The 22,530-nt window shown below is 38.7% G+C and overlaps 3 protein-coding genes across 5 annotated transcripts in view; 2 read left to right on the plus strand and 1 right to left on the minus strand.

Moving 5' to 3' along the window:
* Nucleotides 1-1,809: 1,809 nt before the first annotated feature.
* Nucleotides 1,810-9,141, minus strand: nt5m (5',3'-nucleotidase, mitochondrial). Of its 2 annotated transcripts, none has more exons than XM_026315822.2 (5): nt 8,404-9,141; nt 7,697-7,797; nt 5,504-5,564; nt 5,277-5,391; nt 1,810-2,845 (listed from the first exon to the last, which is right to left on the minus strand). In XM_026315822.2, exons 1-5 carry the CDS (start codon nt 8,668-8,670, stop codon nt 2,706-2,708), a joined length of 684 nt encoding a protein of 227 aa, XP_026171607.1. In that variant the 5' UTR covers nt 8,671-9,141; the 3' UTR covers nt 1,810-2,705. The 2 variants fall into 2 exon arrangements, with proteins under 2 accessions (XP_026171607.1, XP_026171608.1); XM_026315823.2 differs by having other exon boundaries at nt 2,703-3,693.
* An 822-nt stretch (nt 9,142-9,963) lies between these two features.
* Nucleotides 9,964-20,900, plus strand: cops3 (COP9 signalosome subunit 3). The gene is made up of 12 exons (XM_026314855.2): nt 9,964-10,343; nt 11,314-11,443; nt 13,233-13,345; nt 15,000-15,049; nt 16,264-16,356; nt 16,702-16,881; nt 17,069-17,209; nt 17,774-17,947; nt 19,310-19,396; nt 19,717-19,830; nt 19,962-20,042; nt 20,521-20,900. Exons 1-12 carry the CDS (start codon nt 10,289-10,291, stop codon nt 20,572-20,574), a joined length of 1,272 nt encoding a protein of 423 aa, XP_026170640.1. The 5' UTR covers nt 9,964-10,288; the 3' UTR covers nt 20,575-20,900.
* Nucleotides 20,901-21,690: 790 nt separating this feature from the next.
* usp22 (ubiquitin specific peptidase 22) overlaps nt 21,691-22,530 on the plus strand; it is a 21,062-nt gene continuing 20,222 nt past the window's right edge. Inside the window, exon 1 of one of the 2 annotated variants that reach the window (XM_026314852.1) lies at nt 21,691-22,167. In XM_026314852.1, the coding sequence (XP_026170637.1) occupies nt 22,048-22,167 (120 nt within the window). In that variant the 5' untranslated portion in view covers nt 21,691-22,047. Of the gene's footprint in view, nt 22,168-22,471 lie in introns of those variants that run through there. The other variant, XM_026314853.1, reaches the window with a different exon arrangement.

Consider the following 22,530-nt stretch of genomic DNA (forward strand, 5'->3'; position numbering starts at 1 on the left):
GTCACCAATTTTACATGTTAAAGTCTGTCTACAGGTTTTGGGGAGTGTGTCTTTGTAAAAAGGTTATTAAGAGGCTCTGGATGGAGCTGAGCAAACAGACTTAGACCCTGGCTAAGCTTATTAATCTCAAGTGAAGACCTCTATTGTTAAAAAGCTATTAAAAACAGAGCAGTGAGCTACCGCACTGCACTTGGTGACAGGTTTCCTCCTCACAAAATACAAGGGGTATGTCTTATTTAAAAAAAAAAATTAGCTGCAAAGGCTAAGAATGGCTGTCACTTTTGACTCTCACTAAATAAATAAAGCATCAACTGCTCCTTTTACCCTACCACTGGATTCTGACGTTACTTCTGATTGACCTTTCCTACCAATAATCAGAAGCAACGTGTGATATAGCATTGTTCATGGTATAGAAAATTGCATTTGAAGTGTGCATAATTCAGAATTTGATCGATTCCTGCAGCTGCTGCTTATAACTGATATAGGGATCAGTTCAAATAGTTTTTTTTTGTATTAGTGTGGTGGTTATTGCTGTATATTTGTGTATATGAGCTTTACTTAAACTTTAATTTATGTCTCTGGAAGTAGGTGGAAGTCACTTAATAAATGTGTTTTGATTTCATCTTTAGTTGGCTCTTGGTAATGGTGTAATTCTAGGAAGCTCAACAGATGTTGGCTCAGTTATTATTCTCCACTATGAGAATTGAGTGTCTCTCATTAGGAATGAGAACATATTCAGGAGCAGCTACAGGAATCAGTATCAAAATGAATGATTTCACTGACTATCAAATGAATGAAAAACCATGAGGTTGAAGTTTCCAGATTTTTATCAAGAGCTATTTGAATTCATGTGACTTTTGACATTGTGGCCCTAAATTACCTGAGCATGAAAACAAGAATAAGAAATTCACCCCATAATTGCACCCAAAAAAAGAGGACCATTAAAAGTGTTGTGGTCCTCCATGTGTTCTTTTCATTGTGTGTATTTTAAGCAAAGTTAAATAAAACAAACATTAAAACATCTCATAAACAGAAATAAGCATGTATGATATTGTACATCTACCTAGGCACAATAAGACAGCACTACCTACATCTTTCAAAATGCAGGTTCAGTATCCACCACCTTGTTCCCAGAAAGCACGATAGGCAAAATCATAACTGGCCTGCCAGAAATTCCCAACATGCCTTCTGAATCAGCTTCTACAAATTTTAAAGGAAGTCTGAATGGACATGAGCTGGACCAATGCAAATCCTGTCTGATTGAAGGTTGTTTTATACAGGCTGCACTTGACAGCAAACACCACAGACAGAAAAATAGTGATGATGTTTTACAGTATTAGGCTGAAACTGAAAAATGCCGTCGTGTGGCTAATGGAGTCAAAAGCATAAAATGTGGATATAGTGTACATATTCCTTTAAGTCAGTATGCATTTTCTACAAATGACATAGCAAAATCAATACAATACAATCAATTTTTTTGTGCTGTGGAGGTACTGTAGTCTGCCAGTCAGCAATTGTTGTAATCCTATGGCTTGGTTTAAATCAGATGCAATGTGCTTATGTAAACATGCTAAAATGAGAAAATGTTAAAGTAAAAATAATTCAAGTGTAGTAAATGCTTGTTTTACCAGAAAAGACAGAACAAATTGGACATTTGTAGAGCATAACACCTACTTATAAAACTGACAAAATATTGGCAGTTCAGAATTGTTGGACTGGCTGCGTGAGAATAGAACATGTAAAAATAAAAACAATATAGCAATGGAAATCATCTGTTAGGTTCATTCTTACATTTGAAAATTTGTTCAATTTTTTTTAACATAAACATCTTACTCAACCTGCAATAAACATTTTTCAATGACTCTTACATTCTGATATAATATTTACGGTTGATAATGTTGGCAACATGCATATATATCTGTTTAACTCATCAGTGTATTAGTCAAGATGCATAGATCATTGTGAAACAGAGAAAACTGGTTAAAAAAAAGCACCAATTCACAGTACCCATTTGAATTCCTTAAAAACCTAAAGAGGTATCTCTGAGCGTACTTGCATTTACAGTGGTAGGGTACTTTCCCAAAAAGTACATGTAAAATAAACAAAATAGCTACAGTGTGTAAGTCATTCCTTTATGTATTGCACATACACAATCATAAAGACTACATTTATACATTTTAGTGAGTAGCCAGAGTGCCTGGTTGTTGTGAGTGAATCACAGTCCATTGACTCATTAATGCAACACAGTATGAGAACTTCTGATAAGTATCTTGTGAAGAGGACCACAGATAAACCACTCCGGTGGCTCAAAAATTACATTTGTTCAATTTTGAAGACAAAAATCCATAAAAAGAACCCACAAAACAAACAGACCCAGAGCTTTTAGGCTTTCTGTCTATCCATTAAAATTATTTTAACCTCTTGTTCTTCTATTTTGTTACCACAGTTGTGCCAGTGCAGGTAGTGGAAATGTGGTTGTGAACAACTTCATATCAGTCTCAGAGTGCCCTCTTGTGGTCATAGAAGTGAATCCTTCTTTCAACACATACAGTATGCTTTCTGCAAAACCTTTTTTCTCTGCAAGACTGTGACCTGTCTAAGCCTCGATACCCACCAGTGTGGCGGTGATGTTGGTGCCATGAGCCCTAAAAAACTTCCATTAACCGGGAAGCCAGGCTGCTGGGAGCCGTGGGTGAACGAGTTCCTCACTGCCTTTTGCTGTCCAGAATGGCCTTCCAGTCGTCCGACCAAGATAGGAGTCGTCTCTGGAAGGGGCTAATTGAAAGATGCTTGTTGTGACAGGCAGTAAACAGGATGTGCTCCCATGTTGGCTTGGATTCTGCACCTGATCAGGACGCATAGAGCACAACCATTTAGGTAACTAACAGCCACACACATCTTGCTGTGTGGAACATACAAACCACTGCTATAAACAAGCCAGCAGATCTTCACAAATAATGTATGTATGTATGCAAATAATTATAACACCCACACACTATTACACAAAGGGGTTTGTGCTGGCCTCTTCCTTTAAGATTTCTCTTCCTTATATCTTCAAAACATGTAATCATGATTTGTGCATGCAGGTCATTTTATTGGTATTTTTTTTACAAACAAATTTTCCTTTTGATTATATTGTCACAGTGTTTTTTGTCAGTTAGTAAACCTCTTGTCCAGTCATAGCATAGCAACCATAAATAGACTCAGTAGGCCTGTTCAGTTTTGCATTTCTCTACATATTAAAGTAGTGTGCATGGGGCTATAGTAGGAGTCAATCTAAATCATTTTCGAGATGTTGGCTCCTGGAATTTCATTGTATTAATGTTACCCAATAATGTATATTCTCCTCTTAAGCTAAACAGTATTTTATTGAGTCAAGCTTTTGAATCACTCAGGACACACAGTCTGTGTGTGAACAACTAAACCACCTTTTCATCTTATCTCGCCAAAGTCGAGAATGACATGTTACCATGGTAAGTGTACACAACAAACACCTGTAGTCTCAAAATGTTTAGAAGAGAAATCTATTAAGGAGTATGAGACAAAAGAGTCTGATGGAAACTAGACTAAAATATCTTCAGCTTTTGCTGATGAAAAGCCTCCAATTAATCCAGAATGCAGCAGCCAGAGTCCTGACAGGAACTAGCAAGAGAGATCATATTTCTCCTATATTGGCTTCTCTTCATTGGCTCCCTGTAAAATATAGAATAGAATTTAAAATCCTTCTTCTCACATACAAATCCCTTCATAATCAAGCTCCTTCATACCTTAAAGACCTCATAGTACCATATTATCCCAATAGACCACTTCGCTCTCAGAGTGCAGGCCTACTTGTGGTTCCCAGAGTTCTCAAAAGCAGAATGGGAGGCAGAGCCTTTAGCTATCAAGCCCCTCTCCTGTGGAACCAGCTCTCAGCCTGGGTTCAGGAGGCAGACACTCTCTGCACTTTTAAGGCTAGACTTAAAACCTTCCTCTTTGACAGTTAGGGCTGGCTTCAGGAAACCCTGAACCATCCCTTAGTTAGTTATGCTGCTATAGGCCTAGACTGCCCGAGGACCATCGGTGCACTGAGCTCCCCTACCCTAACCCCCCCTTTCTCTCCCACCTCGTGTATATTCCACCATTGAATGTTACTAACCTTGTGCTCTCTCTCTCCCCTAGTTTGTGCTCTCTCCCTCCCTCTCTCTCTCTCTCTCTCTCTCTCTCTGTACCTTCTGCAGGTGTCCCTGGTCCTGGAGCTGTTTATCGCTGATGTGCAGTTACTGGCCCCACCAACTTGCAGTGTCTATTTGTTGTTTATTGTTGCTGTTCTTTTCTCTCTGCTCTATCCACTCACCTCAACCGGTCGAGGCAGATGGCCGCCCAAACTGAGCCCGGTTCTGCTGGAGTTTTTTCCTCTCCACTGTCGCCAAGTGCTTGCTCATAAGGGAATTGTTGGGTTTTTAGTTTTAGTTTTTGTAAAGTGCCTTGAGATGATTTGTATTGTGATTTGGCGCTATACAAATAAAATTGAATTGAATTGAAATTGAATTGAATTGAAAACTAACAAAAATCAAACAACAAAAATTGACTAAGACAAACTTAGTATACTTGTCAAGACTAGACAATAACAGAGTGGAAATCTGCCCGGGGTGCATGCTGCCTTTTGCCCATGGTCCATGGATGTACCAGGATAAGTGGTAGATGATGGATGGATGTCAATAGTAGAACTAAATGAAGGGCCAATATTAACACTGAATTTTCACCCTTAACAAATACAAAAACAGAATATAAAATAATAGTGCATCTAGTCTAACATACAGCATTTTGAAAGCATGTCTCACTAATTAGCAATGGTAATTTCATTACTAAGTGGGGTTAGTGGTTACATTTAGAAAAAGTCCCATGTCCAACTACACCTCTCACTATGCTGTCTACTCTGCTGTGTTCCAGATGATCCTGGATCCTATCAGAATTTAAGGCAAAATTAACAGCCCTGTCCTTCTCTTCATTGAGGTGTAACTATCCAGACCAATGTTACAGAGACATCAGACAGTCATTATCCCACAAGCCTTTTCTCCCTAATGTTAAAATTAAAACATGCTGTTTAAACATTTGGACAAGTATGTAAGCTGAGCAACCAGAGTTATGCTGGAATGGAATACAATCTGATCTTATAGTTTTCCTTACCATTTACCAAAATAAGAGCTGGGTGCTTTTACACTACAATACAAGAACAAATACTGTTTCTTTTCTTTTTTTTAACAACTTCTGCATCATTTATGTGCAGTTCTCACCTAGAATGTCAGGCTTGTCGTCTATGAGGATGTCCCCGGTGATGACTGTTTTGTCCCTGGTCAGAATCACCTGCTCCAGAAAGTCATGGCCAAAATGCTTCTCTACCCAAGCATACTGGACAGGAATATGTGCACACATGCAGCAGATGAGATTTCATTACAAAAAGGAAACAGTAGTCATTTCCAAAGGGCCTGGACTAGATGCTGATGATTGGCAAGAGGCTCACCTTTTCATACGGGCAATGTTTGTAATGCTTTATAGGGCTGGTGCAAATAAAGACATCTGTGCTGCAGAAGGAGAAACAGAAGGAAAAATTAGTTTGGCTACACAATAGACCCTTTTATGTCCGATTTCGAGCCTCATTTGCCTCCTCCAGTGATTGTTGGGGGTGTGGCCTGATTTGAGAGTTGTCACAGCTGATTATTTGTTTACATAATCCTGTAGTGTGTGGTGTCAATACAATTATTTTACTGCTCCTGATCGAGTTGGAGCCTTGATGTTTGATATTAACGACTGATGTGATTGGAGATGCTCCAACAAAATACCCACAATAGCCAATGAGAGCGAGCAGCCCCAAGAAGTGTCACCAACTGGATATTGTATACTTTTACAGCTCTAAAAATAACCTGAGCCAAATAGAGCATTTAAAAAGAAGACAAGCTTGTTGAATAATGGCAAAATCATGCAAGACATACAACAGTAGGGCCGACAAGGAAAAGGTGTAGGCAGAAATTGCAACAGCATTAGATGTGTCAGTATTGATTATGCACATTTCTGTGAAATCTCATGTCTGTGGAATTGCCAATGTGAGTACTTCAGTACTTCAAATGGCAGGTGTGTGGTTATCTGGTCTGGTCGAATTGTCTAGTGTGTGAATTTGGAGGCTTACAATGTTAAAAATCAGTTGAAACTGATTGTGGTCTCCCACATTTTTATAATTGGTGCTAGTGTGTAGCCAGCCATGAAACTATAGGAACAGTTTAATATTCCAGTTGCTGATGGCTGACAGCCCCTCTGGTTTCTGACTAAAAGTAATAACTATAATGGTGTCTAGGTGGTGGATCTTCCCTGTTAGGAAAACAGAGGTTAAAAAAAGTGAAACACCACACAAGAAGCGCAATCAAAGCATTAAAAGTCAGTAAGGTGAGTTTTGTGCATGCAAACACTTGAACATACACACATACAGCAGTGGGATAGAAAGGCTGTTGGCACAACTTCAAGATAGCTTCTACACATTTTCACAGTTTAGACATGGGCAAATGACACCTAAATGCCAAAGACTGCTTCATTCTTATGAAGCACACTGTTATATTGTGTTGGCACTTGTGTAAAATGAAGAGTACCATGTGACTTATATCTGTCTCTGCTGTTCCTGAGATCCTCATTCAGTTTGACCGTGCTGACTGTTTTGCAGTTAAACTATATGACAGACTCATTAGTGGAATAAGAAGAGCAGAGAATCATTGTAAGACCAAATTACAATTGTCAGAACATTTCCTCTTGGTGCCAAGTAATGTAACAGTAATTGGATAATTGAATACATATGAAAGTTTACATATACATCAACCATGAAGTTAAATCACAAGCCCACAGTGGATATTGGGCCTAAAGTACAACACAAGTATTAGATAGCTGGGCTTTCAGACAAGGCATTTGTTAATTATTTTACTGTGACATACTCCACAACAATATCTACATTTATAACAGTGGTACTCAACAATAAGTATTACAGATTTTAATAATTATACTAGGCTTACAGCAGTGTTACTGCCCATAAGAATAAAAACTACTGAAATCAGCGAGGTATGGTAGAGCTTTAGGTTTGATGGGTTGCCATGAATTGCCCAGGCCACCAGATGTCACTGTGCTGCAGCCTTGGAAGAGGGGAAACTTTGAATCTGGTTTCGACTCAAACTGAAAGAAAGCCCCAAAGCTCCATAAGGCAGTATCTGCCCATCACTGCAGTTCAGGACAAAAAGCAATTTGCTATAACGTAATAACTTTCTAGGGTTATATTTTTATGTGGCACTTCTCACTCCTGGAAATCCTGCTGTTTCCTTGCATGTTTTGAATATCTCTCCCCCCTAATAGGAACGTTGAATTCATGCAGTTTAATGTGAAATTCATACATTGACCGAAAGCAGGCCCACATGCCTAATTTGATTCATTATGTAGAAACCTCCCAATATATTATGACTGAATAATAATCTATGCCAACAGAATATTTATTATTCATTAGCAACACTGGATCAGGAAATGAGACCATACACACCTGTTTTGATATAAGGGCTACAATATGGTACAGTTTTTATCCACAGCCATCAGTCGGCACCCCTGTCTGTATCACATTTCGCTCTTACATCAGCAGCTGTCAAATCAATTTATTTATCAGTGGAGCCAACAGAACTTTCAAACATACTTATCCATGTTGGCCATGTCCTTGACCGCCTCCACTCCTCCTGGTAGGGGCTCTAGCTCTATGAAGAAGTCTTTGGACTGCCAGATACTGATGGCTTTGTCCTGAAGTCACACACACACACACACACACACACACACACACACACACACAAAGTATAGCTTATTACTAACAGTGTACATTGATCTGCTTTAGTTATGTATGTGCCTGTGCTCTGAAAGAAATGGCCAAAAGTCAACTTTGTCAAGAATAGCAACGCAGAACACTTAGAAAAGGTTATATTTGAATCGAGATTGTACTGTGCTTAAATATTTTAATAATGACAAAGCTGGACCTTCCTTGTTAATCGCTTCAGTGTTAAACATAGACCTTGGACTGTTGGCTTTGTTATACAACCTCTTGACAGTAGTATTAAGTAACGTTAATATAGTAATAAAGCAATAATATAGCAACATATAAACACTGAATTACTCCAATGAAGCACTGATGAATATGGCCCATTAAACAATGTTTCGGTCTGGGACCACCAGTGTTTAATTTGGGCTATTATCAAACATGTACAAACCCTGGCCTATAGCTAGAGTAAACCCTGCCACTATTCTTTCAAGCACAGTTCCTAAATGATATAAGCGTTAAATAAGATGATCAATGGACATACTGTGCTCTGCCTGCAGTAAGTATTTTTGTACACATGTGTGCATGTCACTTACACACAGGTCACTTCTCAGCTGCCCATACTGCGTTGACACCCAAAACCCTCTCCTGTCCTCCAGGCTGATGAAGGGCTCGTCCGGGTACCTGGCCCGGTACTTCTTTAAGAACCCCCCTTCGAAATCCGCCAGAACCCCGTCCATGTCAACCAGAACCCGCAGTCTCTTACCCGAGGGGCAGGAGGACGACATGTTCTCGCAAATCCTCTTAAAGGGATCAGAGAGCAAAGTTTTTCCTCTTCCGAGTATGCGTGTTGCAGCGGACATTGTTGACGTCTGACTACAGCCCAGCAACTGTTACTAACGTTAACCGTTACTGCTCCTTCCCTCTCCAAGCGGCGAGTCCGCATGAGAGTCACAGGGTTTCCCAAACACTGCAGTTTTAAACAGGTTTGTTTTGAATAGACACCATTGGTTGTTATTCGTGTTTTCGTTTAGTTCGGTTGAAGCGCTAGCTTAACTTTATCATTCTGCAGTTACAGAAGCTAACGGTAGGTAGCTAGCTTTAGCTGACGAGCTAGACAGGTCAAATGTGACATTCCTATGACTAGTGTGCACTAAGCTGTTTCTTTCGCTTGTCTGTGTGAATTAACTGGCCAGCAGCTTACCCACAGCCTTTTCAGACGCAGAGCATCTGTCAGAATGGCTGTTAGAACAAGCGAAACTAAAACAAGTGCACAGTTGGTAGCTACTGCTGCACCGAGGACAAACTGTACTACGAGCCTGCTCGCAGCAAAGATATTGTACATGAACGAGATAGTTCATTCCGCTTCAAAATGGCGATGTACCACCGCGGCTTTCAGTGGATAAAGTTATTTCTAATAACAACAAAAAAAAAAAAAAACTCTACAGTGAAGCTTTTGGGATCCATCAACTATACACGAAACGTATGACATTTGAACATGTTCAAAAATAAATGTTGGATTTTCTATAACATATGAGTTGGGGTATTTTTTTTTTTTGCAATTCTTAAATTCAGTTATTGTAGATCAGTTAAGATATTTGCATTTGCAACAATCACAATTACAGTAGAAACAGTGTGAAGCTATAGTCCATTATTCATGTTTGTTTATGTACATGATTAAGGAGAAATACAGTTGAGTGATTTCAGATCAAATGAATTTACTTGTTAAACACATTGCGTGTAGATATGATAATATCATTAAAACTAAGTTACCTGTAAAGACTCCAAACTTATAATGGTTGAACAGTAGCTCAGGGGTTGGTACTGTTGCCCAAAGCATGATAAACTCTTCAAAAGACCAAGGTCCTGGCTTTGAACCCTGGATGAGCAGGATAAGCTGTTTAGGAAATGGAAGGGCATATTTATCCACTTCCTCGGCTTTCAAAATAACAATTGAATAGTTGATGTATTCTGTCTGCAAAGCAAATCAAAAGTCAAAGGCAATATATCAAGTGTGTGTTTTACAAGTACAAGAAACTTTTGGTATACACAGTGGATGTTCTAAAGTCATGGCTCTTGCGTCTTTTAAAATCTTTGTTGAAAACTCTAATTTGTAGGCTCTAACGTCAGTTCCTGTGTTTCTTTTTCCTTAAAGAGAGATAGGCTCTGCAGTTTGAAATTGACTACCATATTCCCTTAGCACAAAACATGGACAGTAAGTTATAATTTCCTAATCAGAGTACTGGTATGAAAATTGTAGGAACTGTGTTATTGATAATATCAACAAATCCAGTGTCGGGTCCTTTAAGAATCCGACAGTCGGTTCGCAAATCTCGTTGCAGTCTGTTCGGTTCTTATTGTATCGCGATAGATTCATCTCAGTGGCGGCTGTGTGGCCCCCTATCTCAGTCCGGACGGAGTTGTTTCTGACGTTTGAATGAAAAACAGTGCAAATTACCTCCACTTTGGACCCAGGAAATAATGGCTTCAGCCTTGGAGCAGTTTGTGAACAATGTGCGGCAGCTCTCCGCTCAAGGTAGGGTTGCTAAACTCATTCGAGTGGGAAGTATTAGCTAGTTAGCTAGCATATGCTATCCAATGCCTTGCCGATCGCTAGGCTGCCCAACTGGTTAGAGCCCTGTTTTTGCTTTATCATGTAAACACACAGCAAAAATGACTTTCTTTGGATGGGAGAGTTCAATTAACTGTCCCCAGAAGAAGCGGTACTCCACAGAGATGTCAAACATAACTGTAAACATGATAACTCATGAAACAAAATGGAAAAATTGTACTTTTTGTTTTTGATGTAGAAATTTATTTCTGGGGACTGCCTACCGGTAGTTCCGCCCTGGTCCCACATGATTGGCTTGCTAAGTGAATTAGCGAGTATTATTGGCTCAAAGTCATGTGTCAATCCCTCTTGCATTACCCCTGTTGCAAGGCCTTGACAGGACACTTGACCACCCGATTTATATTGAAATACTTAGCCACAGTACGATGTCTATGAAACGTTTGTACGTTATATTGTCTTCAACACAACACAAAAAACCCCTCTGTTGGTGAAGACAGGAAAATATCAATTTTGTTGTAATGTGACAGCTTGAACAATGTAGAAAAGCCCTCAGCATACTTGCAATATATTATTGTACTTTTCTTCTGCGTGGATTTTATTAATTTAACTTCATTAGTTGCAATTGCTGTGATAAGGGGTGTTATTATAATATTTCAGGTTTTGAGCATTGATACATTTATGTCTTTATTCCTGTATGCCTCATGTAAGCATGTGGTGATGAAAACATTGTAACATTGAGTCCAAATATGACGACCTAATTTTGTTAATGTGTATCAGCAGGCCTGGGAAAAATTGTGTTTTCCACATTTAACCCGCATGTAACATTGAGATGTAAGCTGTCTCTGACATTCTGAGTTACGTGTATTTTTTAAAGTTCTAAAAGGCATACAAGGAGGTCCTAAGGGCTTTAATTTTTCCTGCTCTACACCCCCAGGCCAGATGACTCAGCTATGTGAGTTGATTAACAAAAGTGGGGAGCTGTTGGCCAAAAATCTGTCCCACCTAGACACTGTGCTGGGGGCCTTGGACATCCAAGAGCATTCCCTAGGTGTGCTGGCTGTGCTGTAAGTACCCCCCCCCCCCCCCCCCCCCACACACACACACACCTTTTTTTTTCAGGTTTGCTATCATCAGTAAAGTTACTGCTAGCAAACAAGTGTTTCTCTGTCTCTAATGAAATATGTTGCAAGGAATTAAACATATCAACATTGTTAGTGTGTTCAGTTTTCTCCCAACTTGTATTTTGTCTACACTCTGGCTTTTGTGACTTGGCTTCTGTTCATTTTTTTTTTTTTTAACTATGCCAAAGAGATTTTATTATTGCTGTTTTGCTGTGATGAATGGGCTAGAGGCAAACGAGCTGGAAAGATGGTTAACAAGGGAATGATGCACACATTTGTGCTAAAGGTTACCTGTTGCATGTACAGCTAAGAATTTAGGGATGACACAGTCAAATACCGTAGCAATGTAGGTATATCTTATATAGTTATGAGAATTACTATGATGACAAATTGGAATTTAGTTACATCTACATGAAGCTCACAGCTACAAAGCACAAAAATAAGGATGATTTTTAAACCATAACCACATTCAATATTAGTCATTTACTTATTTTCATCTTAAATGTCAATCAAACTTTTGACCAAAATGGAAGAAAAAACAAACTATGTATTTGGGTGTATTGTGAGACATAACAATTCTACCTTTCCACAGTGTCACATGCTAATAAGAAGTATTTGTTTATGAAATATATTTTTGTTGTTCCCCTGACAGGATGTATGTAAGTTGTAAGGTGCGCATTAAGGTCGCTACTAAGAATTTTTCTCCAAATGTCAAAATTGTAATAGTATGACTGAACCATGTGTCACACTACTAATATGGCAGTGGACTTTAAGTAAAGTAAAAAATATTGACAGCGACAGGTTAACTGAGATAATAAGATGGCTTTTATCTTTTGTAATTACAAAGCATTGTTATTGGTATGTTCATAGTGGTGTTTTTTTGTCTAACATTACTACACATACCTACATTTTTTTGTTCATATGAGGCAGGCATGTCTAGTAAAGACGTGAAACAAGTGCCAACCATGCAAGGATGATGGAAGTCCTCAGAGAAAGGAGGAGAATCTAAACAAATCATGCCAAGTCACACAGGACAGAAATGTACTTTAAGGGAGAGAAAGGTCAAGGAGTGACTTTAAAGCAGATTAATATTATACTCATAATGCCATTAGGCATTTTATTGGAACATTAAGGTTCTGAAAATGATACATTGTTCTGTATGATTTAGTCAAGCAGTAAAATTATGGTGGTGATATGTGGGCTAACTGATAAAGACTGTATATGTTTTTAATCATATATATTCTTTTACCCCATTACTTTTGAACAATATTAAACTCTAAAACCTAAATTTTGCAAACTTTTAGCCAAAATATCAACCTTTGTGAAAACAAAGTACTTATTTAAATGCTTACTTCAGTAGATTCTTTGTATACCATTATACAGAAAACAAATGTATTAATTATATTTTTAGAGAAAAGTAGACCCTCACACTACATGACCATTTATTGCTGTCATACAGTATAACAATAAACAGTGGAGGTAATAATATAAATAATTACATTCTTGTATGGGCTCTATAAAAATGTAGTTTTTGTGGTTACTCTTTGAGCATTTAAAAAAACTGAACTGTTCCTGTTTACTTGTCAACTACCCATTTTCATTTCTGACTTAACATGCTAAGGTGGTTGTGTTCCCAGTTAAACTTTATGGCATTTGTCAAGCTCTCCTTGTTTAACATTTTTTTATATTGTTTGTGTTTTGTTCATTTTAACCCCCTACATCCGTGTTTCAGATTTGTGAAATTCTCCATGCCAAACATCCCTGACTTTGAGACGCTCTTCTCCCAAGTCCAGCTCTTCATCAGTACCTGCAATGGGGAGCACATTAGATATGCAACAGACACTTGTAAGTCCTTTCTGACCAAACCTCTCGCTCTTAGATGTTTTGGAAGCCTGTTTGTATGCTGATGTTTGTTGGTATGTTGTGCAGGGTTTCAGTTGAACCAGAACAAGTTGCTGCACAGATCAGTGTCATGGTGTTTGTTGTGTCGACAGCATGTACTCAGCTTAAATATCCACTGTTGTCAACTCAGCTAAGGCACACTTGGTCTAAATTGTGCTCACTCCTTAACATGCATCTACTTCTGTTTAAAGCTCAGGCCACATATCATGTCCAGATTTTTTTTCAGTCTCCACTGACAAGCACTATGAAATGTTTTTTTGTATCAACAGAAATTAAGAATCTGTTGATTGTAAGTATTAAATGTATTAGCACTTTAGTGATTTAGTGGTGTTGTAAATTGCCCTATGTTTTATATAATTCCTTAATATTATATATTTTGTTACAAGTAAAGTGAAAGATTTTCTAGACAGATTATATAAAATAAACTTTATTCATCCCCAAAAGTTAATTCAGGTGGTCTTGTATTGAAAGTAATAAGTAGTTAGTAGAAAGAGTAGTCAGGAACAGTGCAATTCATATTGGTTAGTCATCTGCAACTGCCTAAAAGATTCTGTTTCAATAAGTAAAACCACAGTGGTGAACACATCCTAATATTAAGTAAAACTAAGTTTAGAAAAGCAGTGAGATCAGAGGGATTGTGACAGTCATCCCTATGCATGTGGGCAGCACAGCCCTCTGGCTGTCAAGTTTTAGCCTACAGCATAAAAAGGCAGTGTTAAAGAAACTAGGACATGGAGTTTCTGACCAGAATTCTAATCTTTCAATCTCTAAATAATAAGCTAAATAATTAGTTATAGAGAGGAAAGTGAAAAACAGAAATACAATTTAATACAAAGTATATTTCTTAGCAGTAGTCCTCAGCACCAGTAACACATATTAGGATGTTGGGTCTGTCTTCCTGCTGTTACTTACAGCAACACTCCATCTATCCATCGAAACACTCCATCCATCCATCATCTTTACCCACTTATTCCTACTTAGGATCACATGGATCTGCTGGAGCCTATCCCAGCTCTCTTTGGGTGAAAGGCAGGGGTTCACCCTGGACAGGTCACCAGTCCATCACAAGGCCACATAGAGACAAACAACCACACACACTCACACTCACTCCTATGGGCAATTTAGAGTCACCAATCAACCTGACATACATGTTTTTGGACTGTGGGAGGAAACCAGAATACCTGGAGAATACCTGCAAACTCCACACAGAAAGGTCCTTGCTGGGTTTAGAACCGGGAACCTTCTTGCTGTGAGGCAACAGTGCTAACCACTCATCCACCATGCTGCCCACAGCAACACTAATTTTCAGTAAATAGTATAGATACACATTAAATGGCAATATGTCTAAAAAAAAAAAAAAAAAATTCAATTAAATTATTGCCCCAAGTTGTTCAGCCCTATGTTGTATTTTGCTCAGATCCTGCAAATGTCAGCATTGTATATGTGCAAGTGTGCAGGAATATGCTTGTGACACATAAACTATGTTATAGTGTAGATGTGTCCTGTAACAGTGGATGTTACTTAACTAACCACTAAACCTAAACGTCTGTCATCGACTTTCATTCAGCACTGGTCTCGTTCTTGTTTACTTTCACAGTTGCTGGTCTCTGCCACCAGTTGACAAATGCCCTTGTAGAGCGGAAACAGGTAAGACTGTTGGTTTTGACATACAGAAGGCAGTAATTACATGTCCAACTTACATTTACTTACCAATCTAGTGTATAAAATGTAAAAATGGTGACTTAAATATCACAGAGAAAAGCTGCATATTCACAGCGGGCACTATTTTTAAAAGTCTACAGATTGTCTAATTCAGGGGCTAATTCTTTATAGATTATATATATTTATAATGCTGTTTTCTTTGCTTTCATGCTTGTCTCCCAGTAGTGTTTGCAGTGCTTTGGTTGCTGTAGAAGACTGAACAGTTACAGACTTTAAATATTAGTTGAAATTAGGTTTATTTATTTTTAATGTGGTGTCCGTTTCCTTAGTTATCTTTATTTAGCCCTTTCGCCTCATTCACACTGTCTTTGGGATGTGTCACATACAACTGGAGGCTGCACAGTTTTCGCAGATATTTTGAATTTGTATTTTGACAGAGTGCTGTTATGATAAAATAGAAAGTCTCTCACCTCGAAAAAGTCTCTCACCTCGAAAAGCTAAAGGGCAGTGAACTTTTATCCCATCAACAGCTGATCTCTGTTGTTAACACATGAGCCTCTGTTCATTTACAGTACAAATGTGCTAACATGCGCTCCTGTTGACATACAGACATAAACTCACATACACCTTCAAAATAGCAGCACTTGACAAGCCAATCAGAGTTCCTCTGCACCTCAGCAGCAGAATGGTCCACTGTATCTAACAGAGAGAAAACACACCACTTCCTTCAACTTCAAGAAGTGTGTATGTGTGTATCTGTTTTGTAATGTTTTGTGGTTTCTATAATGTTCTTGTTACTGAGAAAGACAAATGTCTTCATCAGCCTGCCCATTTTGTGTGCATGATACTTTAATAGGACACTGTGCAGTGTGTTGATAAATAGCTTGTGAGTAGTTTAAATGTATCTAATGAGATCTTATATAGACTTTTGTGTAAAAGCAATTTCACCTTTGGCAACAGTGAAATTAGTAAATTAAAGTCTTATTTATAAACACTGTCTGACAAGGCACCAATTAATTGTTCCGTTACCAGTACAAAACTGAATGTAGGCACCCAAGAGGAGCATTTTTTTCCTTTTTTTTTCTTAAGCTAAATATTTAAATGCATTTTGAAGTGTGGTACAGGCATCAACCTTCCTCTGCGTGTTTGTCTCAGGCAAGCCGAAGATGAATAACTCATTGTTTCTCCTTCTCCCACAGCCATTGAGGGGTGTTGTCATCCTAAAACAGGCAATAGACAAAATGCAGATGAACACAAACCAACTTACCTCAGTTCATGCAGACTTGTGTCAGGTAAGTCATGGCTCCTGCTGCATCTTGGCTTCATGCACACCGAGACTTAGGCTGCCATCCTAAAAGCCATTTAGCTTCAACTTGCACAGTTACGTTTGCCACTAAATGATCTAATAGGCTGTATTGTCTATAGTCAACATCAAAATTATCCTGTGGTCCTCACTCGCACCTTCCTCCCAGATGCACACTTAGTTGAATATGCATTTTAAAGGTTCTATTAAATTATTAAAAACCAAAAAACAACAAGCACATTTGCAGTATAGTCTGTTGATTTCATCCTTTCTAGTTTAACTGTGTCCAATATAACCCTGTCAGTCACCCTACTATATACCTGTCTCCCTGCAGCTGTGCTTGTTAGCAAAGTGCTTCAAGCCCGCCCTACCCTTCCTGGAGCTGGACATGATGGACATCTGTAAGGAGAATGGAGCCTATGACGCAAAGCACTTTTTATGTTATTACTACTATGGTGGAATGATCTACACAGGCCTCAAAAATTTCGAAAGAGCACTGTATTTTTATGAACAGGTACTTTCTTGTATTGTATTCGCACTGTATTGTGGTGATGGTATGTGATAGCATTTTTAAAAATTAAGTTTCTAATGTGGCCAGTTATTCTTCTGAATTTGTCAGGGGTATTAGTATATTTCCTGAATGCACCTTAAACTTTCACTATCTGTTATTCTCAAAGTGATCACGTGTTTCCAAATTTCAGGCAATAACCACTCCAGCCATGGCAGTGAGCCACATCATGTTGGAAGCCTATAAGAAATACATCCTGGTGTCACTCATTCTCCATGGCAAAGTGCAGCAGCTGCCCAAATACACCTCACAAATAGTAGGGAGGTTTATCAAGGTAAGGATACATGGCACAGGTGAAATGAATGGTATATTGGCTTTGTTCTTTTAGTACAGCTGTTAAAGCTACGTATACATACATTTAAACAACTTGAGTTTAGAGACATCTTACTCCATTGTTTTCATACTGAAATCCTTATTTGTAACCTCAAGTTGATATTGTTTAAAGCAATCTCTCATGTATCTAACATTGACACATACTGGATATACACAGGATTAGTGCTTAGTTTAACAACCAACTGGATGGTGGTTAAACTGCACACGCAAGCATCTCTATATCAACTATTTTATATAACGTTGATATTACAGAAACCAAAGCCCCCAAAGGTTTGCCTCATTATGAATAGTTATTTATATAGGTTTGCAAAGCATTCAAATGGGGTCAGTCAGTTACCCTGTTGATTATGTTGTAGTTTATCAGTCATTATTATTACAGAGGCCAAAGTGTTCATTCAACTAGCTTGTGTTGCTTGTTGTGTGAAAGCCAGTAAAGATCTCTGCATGCAGCTTATGTTTTATTTTGCTTTAAATGGGTTTTCTCTGTAATTTCCTCTACCTTCAGCCCCTGAGCAACGCTTACCACGAGTTAGCTCAGGTATACACCACCAACAATCCAGCCGAGCTGCGCAATCTGGTCAACAAACACAGTGAGACCTTCACACGAGACAACAACACAGGCCTGGTCAAACAGTGCCTCTCCTCCCTCTACAAGAAGAACATCCAGAGGCTAACAAAGGTGGGGGTGCCTGAGTGTGTTTTCTTTTATTTCTGTACTAACACACTAGATGTGTGCACAAGAATATTTGAGTGAAAATTTCCCAGTGCTCTTCACATAATAAGGCTGGGGTGTGAACTGTACGGTGTAAAGGTTTTTTTTTTAGAGTTGAATTGTTTGTTTGTTGGACTTCAATTAGGTTGAAAGTGGACTAAATTGAGTGGAGGAACCTTGATATAGAGTTAAATAGAGTTGTTTAGGTTTGAGTCAGTCTGGATTAAATGTTTTCTGTTTTCAAATATAAACCCTGGAGAGTATTGTGAGAATCGCGTCCAGAGATAATCCAGTCTTTTCATTTTAACACATGCAGCCACAGTGGAAGATACAATGGAGCTCAGACAAAGGGTGGTCTGAAACATTGATTCAGGCATTTGACTCCATCCCAGGCTACTCTGTAAATGCAAATGAAATTGACAGACACGCAGATGGACTGTAGCTATGCACTCTTTGCTATGTGCTTCGCTGAGAGATGCTATGGCTCTGAAAGTCACGCTTGATGCCAGGATTCTGAGAGTTTGTCAACTTATCCTCCTACTATGTTATCGCCCACAGGCCACTGGGTAATGTCCTGGTGCTGCTGACGTTCTGTCTGCCTCTACCTCACACCACGACACTACCCAGACTTTTTACAGGGGAGCTCTCAGGATCAATGTCTGGCTCATGTCTGGTCCATATTCCTCAGCCAATTACAGTTCACCAGGATAATGTCTAGCAATTTGCAAGTCCATGTGTGAAAGCATGTTGCTTGATTAGGGATAATGCACCACTCACTTTTGCTTTAAGTATGACATTATAGTAAAAAAGAGCCTTCTTTAATATAATAAAATTGAAGATCTATTTAAATGTTATCTCACAGAGAAATAGTTTTATTTCTCTATTTGGAGAAAACTTAAGGTTCGTGTTTTGACAATAAAATGTTGAAAAAAGACTTCTCTATATTGTTTTTTTTGTAAAAAATCGGATTAATTGAAAACATGATAGACCGATTAATCAATTATTAAAATAGTTGTTTATCGCAACCCTAAATCATATATTATCATGCTATCACTATAGTTCTATTGTAATATTAGATCAAGATTATCAAAGTTACAGGGACTGCACCCCATTCAAAATCTGTGCTCTTGATGAATAATGACTTACCAAAACTGTTTAATAAACAAAGTTCTTATGAGTCTAGGTGACTTCTCTTGACCAGTTTCTTCTGTTTGCCTTCAGTCAGCCAAATGCAGAGAGAGACGGAAGATTCCTTTCAGTGGTGCATAGGGTCAAAAAAATCTTTATTCCTAATTCAGCTGAAAGATCTGTATTATGTGCCCCCTACAGACCTTCCTGACACTGTCTTTGCAAGATATGGCAAGTCGAGTGCAGCTGTCGGGCCCCCAGGAAGCAGAGAAATATGTCTTACACATGGTGAGTTGGTCCACAGGGTCTACAGCATGAAAAAGCAGCCCACATATCATGAGTACACATTTAAATAAGTTTGCTTCTTAGCATTTCTTAGTTTAGCAATTCATAGCTTCAAAATCTTAGTGATCTCTTTGGATGGTTTTGGCAATTTTCTTTACATCTTACTTATCTTAAAAACAATTCCATACATATTGAAAGGATTTAAATGTACATATCAGTCACTTTAATAGTGATCAGCATAATTGATCAGTATAATGCCCAGTATAAAACCCGTTATAATGGACTTTATTTCCTTATTTGTCTTTATTTGTACTTATTTGCAGATTGAAGATGGTGAGATCTATGCTAGCATTAACCAAAAGGATGGTATGGTCTGCTTCCATGACAACCCTGAAAAATACAACAACCCAGCAATGCTCCACAAAATTGACCAAGAGGTAAGCGTACCCATCTCTGTTTTCAGTGTTGTCTTGCTTTGAATGAACTGTGTTTATCGTCCTATTGTATACACAAATCTGTTGGTATTATTATAACCACTTTTAAAGTGAAGTAATTTTTCTGCTTTCAGATGTTGAAATGTATAGAGCTGGATGAGAAACTAAAATCAATGGATCAAGAAATCACAGTAAACCCACAATTTGTGCAAAAGGTGAGACAGATTTTAACACTGAAACATTCATATTTTTCCCTGATATTTGGACATTTTACTTATGTATGGTGCAGGTTTTGCATTTGGATTTTTTACTTCGTTTTTAGTAACTTACTTTGATGTTTATGGAACACAGATGCACCTGTAATAGATAGAAAGACAACTGATAGACTGAAATCAATGAAATAAAAAACACAAATGGGAAAGTAAGAATATTTAAGCAATGATATCAATTTATGTTGCTATTGTAACAGTACTGTAGCTATGTGGTAGCTAGGTAAGGTAACTGGAAAAAAAAAACAGTTGCATAAAACATTTTGGTATTTGCTCTTTTTCGTATTTTAAGTGTTGCCAGTTAATTTTTCACTGTATGTACACTGCCTTCATGTTTTTCATTCTTTATTAAGTTGTAGAGTTATATGGATAATGTTACCATTTGTTTCTGAACATTTCAACGTGATACACTTTTTTCCTCCAGAGTATGGGATCACAGGAGGACGATGTCGGTAGCAAAACATCAAGTTATTCCTGAGGGGCCTTGGACAGGGAGAGAACACTGCAGCCAGCCAACACGTTCTTCCCAGGATGAGTTGTTGGATTTTTTTAAAGAGGAAAGCAAACAAACATTCTATTGCATAAGGACATTGGTCAAGGAAAATCTAATTGTGTGGAATGATAATAAATTTGGTTATTCTTTCTTCACAGTGTCTTAAGGATAACAAAACATCCTTACAGAAATGGAAAAAAAAAAGATTCAATTTTGTCAGTGTTTTATTTATCAATGTTCAGGTTGGAGCGCCACTGCTACATTAACAGAAACCACAATAATAAAAACTGGACTTATTTGTTCCAAACATATGTGTGAATAATCTCACTGTTCGTTTTTGGTTTTGCTGCATGATGGCCATAACTCAAGGGCATTTCGTATTAGGTAAAACATCCTTGACGAGGAATAAATCTGATATATTCTGCATTTGTAAAGACTGCAATGATCGTTTCCCTCTCACTCCTTTTGGTTAGAATGTAGATATTGTCGATAGCATATCTATACACATGCCCTTGACCAAACTCGCCACAACAGAGGAGTTGTTCACAATTTGGTGCACTGTTTTGTTTTTTTGTTTTTATTTTCTTTTACCTTTTTGTTTTGTTTTTTTGTTTTGTTTTGTTTTTAGGTCGGATCCACTAGAGGTCGCTAGAGCACTGTATAGAAAACTTTTCCGACAGCTTGTTATTGCAGAAGGTGAAGTCAACAGATTAAATCAAACTGTCATGTTATTGGGAGCTCGAGCTTTGCGAATGTGGATCTGTTAATAATAAATTGTTTAAGAATATAGCTCTGGGTTTTATGCCTTTGTGAAGAGATTCTCATCAGTCCTGTTCTACGTGTATGTTGTAAAATGGATCTGAATTTCCATCCACTACTGGCTGGCACAGTATAATTTTCTTGATTGATATATTGAAGATGATTTGCGCTTCAGCCAATGAACGTTTTATACAGGCGGATGTGGTTTGTAGGAAACCGGCACCAATCACGACGAAGCACACAGTTCGTGGAGGCGGGACTTAGCAGCTGAAGGATCGGTGGCAGACGTCAATCATGCCCAGCACTCGGCCTCCATTGGCCCAAAGGCGTGAGTGAGGTGGGTCTTAACGACACACCGTGTAAGCTGCTGTTGAAATTCCAATGCTAACCAACTTTAGCCAGCTTGCTAACATGTAATTGAGCGAACCTGAACTATGTGTATAACAACATCCCGGACTTAAATGCATAAATAACATTTCATTTCTAAGAGCAGTATCCTGGAGAATCCGTGTTGATGCTTGCTACTGCGCGTGTCTCCCTTACTGCAACCAGGACATGTCCAGTTAGCCGGAACGCAGCAATTGGTGGATAACGAACCTGGCAAGCTAGTCCGCCAGCCCGTTTGGACTGGGTCTGCGTTGAGGGATTTGAACAGGTTTCTTCGCCCAGAAGACAGTAGAGCCGGATGCTGTGACTACCATGAGTCCCGCAGGCTGTCCCCATGTCAATGGCTTCAAAGTAGACAACTGGAAGCAGAACCTGAGGGCTATTTATCAGTGTTTCGTGTGGAGCGGTTCAGCCGAGACCAGAAAACGCAAGGTAACAAGTGACAGAGGGAAAATAGTGTTTAGAAGCGGCTCTTAACGTACCAGAGACTGTTTGTGTGATTGACCCGGCGTGCGTCCACAGCTCCACGCCCTTTTAAGTTAAAACAACATAAACAGTCGACCCACAGACGCCCTGGATGCCAAACTCCTCGTTACCCTCAGCTTAATACCACCCACGCTCAGTCTGCTTTTACCTTAGTATTGGACTCAAACTAGGCTAAATGTAAACCTGAAACCTGACAGAGCTCCAGACCAGCCAAAACGGAAACAAGCTATCAGCACAGCAGCCGATCGTTAGCTTACTTCAAGACCAGTGACCGCATCGTAGATTGGAAAGCTGCTGTGCATCTGTTTG

Source organism: Mastacembelus armatus, chromosome 19 (genome assembly GCF_900324485.2).
Source record: "Mastacembelus armatus chromosome 19, fMasArm1.2, whole genome shotgun sequence".
Taxonomy (NCBI): Eukaryota; Metazoa; Chordata; class Actinopteri; order Synbranchiformes; family Mastacembelidae; genus Mastacembelus; species Mastacembelus armatus.

Coding starts and splice junctions, on each gene's coding strand:
- nt5m (XM_026315822.2), bottom strand. CDS start 8,670: ATGTCCGCTGCAACACGCATACTCGGAAGAGGAAAAACTTTGCTCTCT. Junction 5,392..5,503: donor AACATTGCCCGTATGAAAAG/GTGAGCCTCTTG, acceptor ATTCCTGTCCAG/TATGCTTGGGTAGAGAAGCA. Junction 2,846..5,276: donor CGACAAGCCTGACATTCTAG/GTGAGAACTGCA, acceptor CGTCCTGATCAG/GTGCAGAATCCAAGCCAACA.
- cops3 (XM_026314855.2), top strand. CDS start 10,289: ATGGCTTCAGCCTTGGAGCAGTTTGTGAACAATGTGCGGCAGCTCTCC. Junction 19,397..19,716: donor AGAAATATGTCTTACACATG/GTGAGTTGGTCC, acceptor ACTTATTTGCAG/ATTGAAGATGGTGAGATCTA. Junction 20,043..20,520: donor ACCCACAATTTGTGCAAAAG/GTGAGACAGATT, acceptor TTTTTCCTCCAG/AGTATGGGATCACAGGAGGA.